Source organism: Lathyrus oleraceus, chromosome 7, assembly GCF_024323335.1.
Source record: "Lathyrus oleraceus cultivar Zhongwan6 chromosome 7, CAAS_Psat_ZW6_1.0, whole genome shotgun sequence".
NCBI classification, from domain to species: domain Eukaryota; kingdom Viridiplantae; phylum Streptophyta; class Magnoliopsida; order Fabales; family Fabaceae; genus Lathyrus; species Lathyrus oleraceus.
This window is the reverse complement of record NC_066585.1, coordinates 218,424,275-218,427,328: the sequence shown is the minus strand read 5'-3', so window position 1 is coordinate 218,427,328 and position 3,054 is coordinate 218,424,275. Positions and strand designations below refer to the sequence as shown.

The window sequence follows — 3,054 nt, the reverse complement described above, 5'->3', positions numbered from 1 at the left end:
CTTATAATTTTAACCATGTTTTAATTTTCAATAATTATATTATAATATATCAAATTTAATCTTTTATTTTTAAAAAACAAATTTAATTTTTTTATAATATTTTAAAAAATATTTTTGTAAAATCTATTTTCAAAAATTAAAAAAAATCCATTTTTTAAAAAACTGAAAAAAACCAACCTAAGTCTAACCTTAAGTTATTATTTTTTGAATGAACAAATAAAAAGGTAGAGCAATTTGAAGGAGATAATATAAAATAAATATGTAAAGCTTTTCCCACCCCTTTTTTTAGGTGAAAAAGCATTCCAACATTGTAAAGCAAAATTAAATGACATTTCTTTTCTTTTAAAAATATACTCCATATATATATAAAAAAAAGGAAAAGCTAAAAAAATGCACAATTTTACATATTGTTCGAATTAACTATAATTCCTCAGTCAACATCTTTTGACGCCGACACAGACAACGGAGAACTGGAATTTCTGCAAAACACAGAACTTCCACCGTTGTTGTTTTCACTCTTCACCACAAAGTGCCCCAACTGATCCACATTGTTAACCAAATTCTCTTCACAAAGAAACTCATAGCTGAAAATCTTCTCCACCTCTCTCCCAAGATCATGGACGAAAACATGAGTTTTCCCCACTTTCTTACTCCGAGCCAACACCCCCGCCGTGAAAATCGCCGACATTCTCCCGGGTGCCGCCGGGAAATACCCTCTTGGCCCATCCACAAGAATCACATCCCAAGAGATTTGGTAAATATGGTTCGGCAAATCGTTGATTCCGAGTTTACATTCCGAGAACAAGAGATTCTGGACAGGTTTACACTCTCGTTTGGACTCTTGTTTCGCCTGAGAAAGAAGCTTAGGATAATCACTAACTTTAGTTGTGAACTGAACATCATAAGCTTCGATTCCGGGGTTAGATTGTTCGAATTTCGAGATCATGTATTCGTTTTCGTCAACGAAAACAGTGCGACCGTTGTGATTCAAAGCAGACCAAAGTAGTGACTCGTGGGTTAGACCGAAGATGAGGAAGTTTGGGTTTGGTGTAAGATGAAGAGTGGTTGCTATGGAGTTGATCTCTGTGAAGGACATGGATTTGGTGGTGGAGTTTGAGAGGGAAGCGTAGTGGAGGAGGGCTTTGGTTACGGAGAGTGGGAGAGGGGAGGATGCGGAGGATGCGGCGGAGTTAGCGGCGGAGGTTGAGATGGTTGTGATGAGAGAGAGAATGAAGAGTGTGGTGAAGAAAATGATGAGGAAGAAGGAGAGGCAGAGGCGGTGAGAGAGAAAGGATGGTGATGGGGGTTGTTTGTGAAGAGAAGGGTGGAGGAGGATAAGCTTGGTATTTGAATTATTCTTCATTTTTGTTTTAGAGAGAGAGAGAGAGGGAGAGGGGTGTTATAACTGTGTGTACTGTGGGTGAGTGTACATTAATGATAAAATTTTGAGGGTTGTTTGTAGGAGTATTGTAGGATTAATAGTGTTCCGGCTAATAAGGGAATGATGGGGCCGGAGGGTGTATTGAAGTTAAGAGAGAGAGAGAGGAATCGCGGAGGAGATTGAGAAGGGGTCACGTCTCCAGGCAGAGGTCGTGGCTAATGTAAATACCGGGGACCACGTCTGTGGGTCCATTCAAGATGCTACACGTATACGAAAATCTGCCTCCAATACTAAGTTTTATTTTATACTAAAAAATAAACATGCATTATTGTACTAACTTTTTTATTTTCAAAGTTAAAGAAAATCTCCAACAAGGTATTTATTACGACTCCCCAGTAATTTAAATTTTTTTCACCATATATAAAAGGGATATCCACAATGCGATTTGGACGGTTTTAACGATTAAAATCATTTGAATTATAAAAAAAATAAATGTATGATTCGATTTGATTTGGTTGATGTTTATAAATAAAATCGAACCGAATCAAACCAAATCAATGTGGTCTGCGTTGGTTCGATTGATTTAGTTTTTACAAGATTTTTATTGGGCTATACATACAGGTATAGTTGTCGACCTAACTTTATGTTTAATTATTCATACATTACAAAATAATTAATAACAATGTAAATGAATACAAGTTAGAACACAATTTCAACACCAAATAACAAAATAACAATGTGTATTACAAATGTGTATGACAAAACAACACTTCAATCCTAGACTAGACCTTAAAAACACAACACTTTCTCTCAAGACAACAAAAAATTACTTCCTAATATGAGAAAACTCAGACATAACAACGTCAAACTCTTCCATTAAAATCATGATATACAAATATCCTTTATTAGAGCTCATTACATATCACAATCTAAGAGGTTAATACTTTTAAAAAAATGAAAATATTTACAAGATGTTTCTGATAAATATTATTTGGGTAAATCTGCCTGAAGCAGGTCAGGTGGGATCGTCCTATCTGTATGAGGTATATTATGAAGGGATGAATGACCACCATTGTTGGTGGTCCAAAGTTTTCACGTGTTTTCCTTCTTTTTGTTTTATTATCGGTCAGATCCCCCTTGTTGTTTGGCCTTAAGGACCTTTTTATATAATGAGACTTGCCTCACTCGAATGTTGAAGAGGCGTAGTTTTTAATAGGTTTTAGTGTCCATCAATAACTTGTAACTGATTCATCATTAACCATTATGTAACGAATTCACTCATTGATTGTTTCATGAATATCATAACAGTTATGACTTGGATAATCCCTCCAGAGCCCTGGCAGATTGTGTCTTGAATGTGTATGGAACTCGCTTCCCGACTTTATAGAATTCCACGGTCTATTAAAATTCTTGGGATGTATATAAGCCCCCCCAAAACATGAGGCCTGTAAGGGTGAAGTGTTTTGAGTTTATCAATGTCGTATCTCAAAAAATACAACCTCGTGAAGCGCATCGCATGTTCGCGGATGGACTAACAGAGTCGCCACCATTCCTTATTTATTCCTAAGGAAAGAGGAAATGACAATAAAACCCTAGGGGAAGAAAATGGGAAAGATGATTGTCGCAACCAAATTTGGGGTTCATGAGTCATTTATGCGAAAGGAATGTATTAA

At 36.1% G+C, this 3,054-nt stretch overlaps 1 protein-coding gene across 1 annotated transcript; it reads right to left on the bottom strand.

Moving 5' to 3' along the window:
- Nucleotides 1-254: 254 nt before the first annotated feature.
- On the bottom strand, nt 255-1,563 carry LOC127108210 (protein IRX15-LIKE). Its single transcript, XM_051045639.1, has one exon. It carries the CDS (start codon nt 1,361-1,363, stop codon nt 431-433), a length of 933 nt encoding a protein of 310 aa, XP_050901596.1. The 5' UTR covers nt 1,364-1,563; the 3' UTR covers nt 255-430.
- Between the last annotated feature and the right edge of the window lie 1,491 nt (nt 1,564-3,054).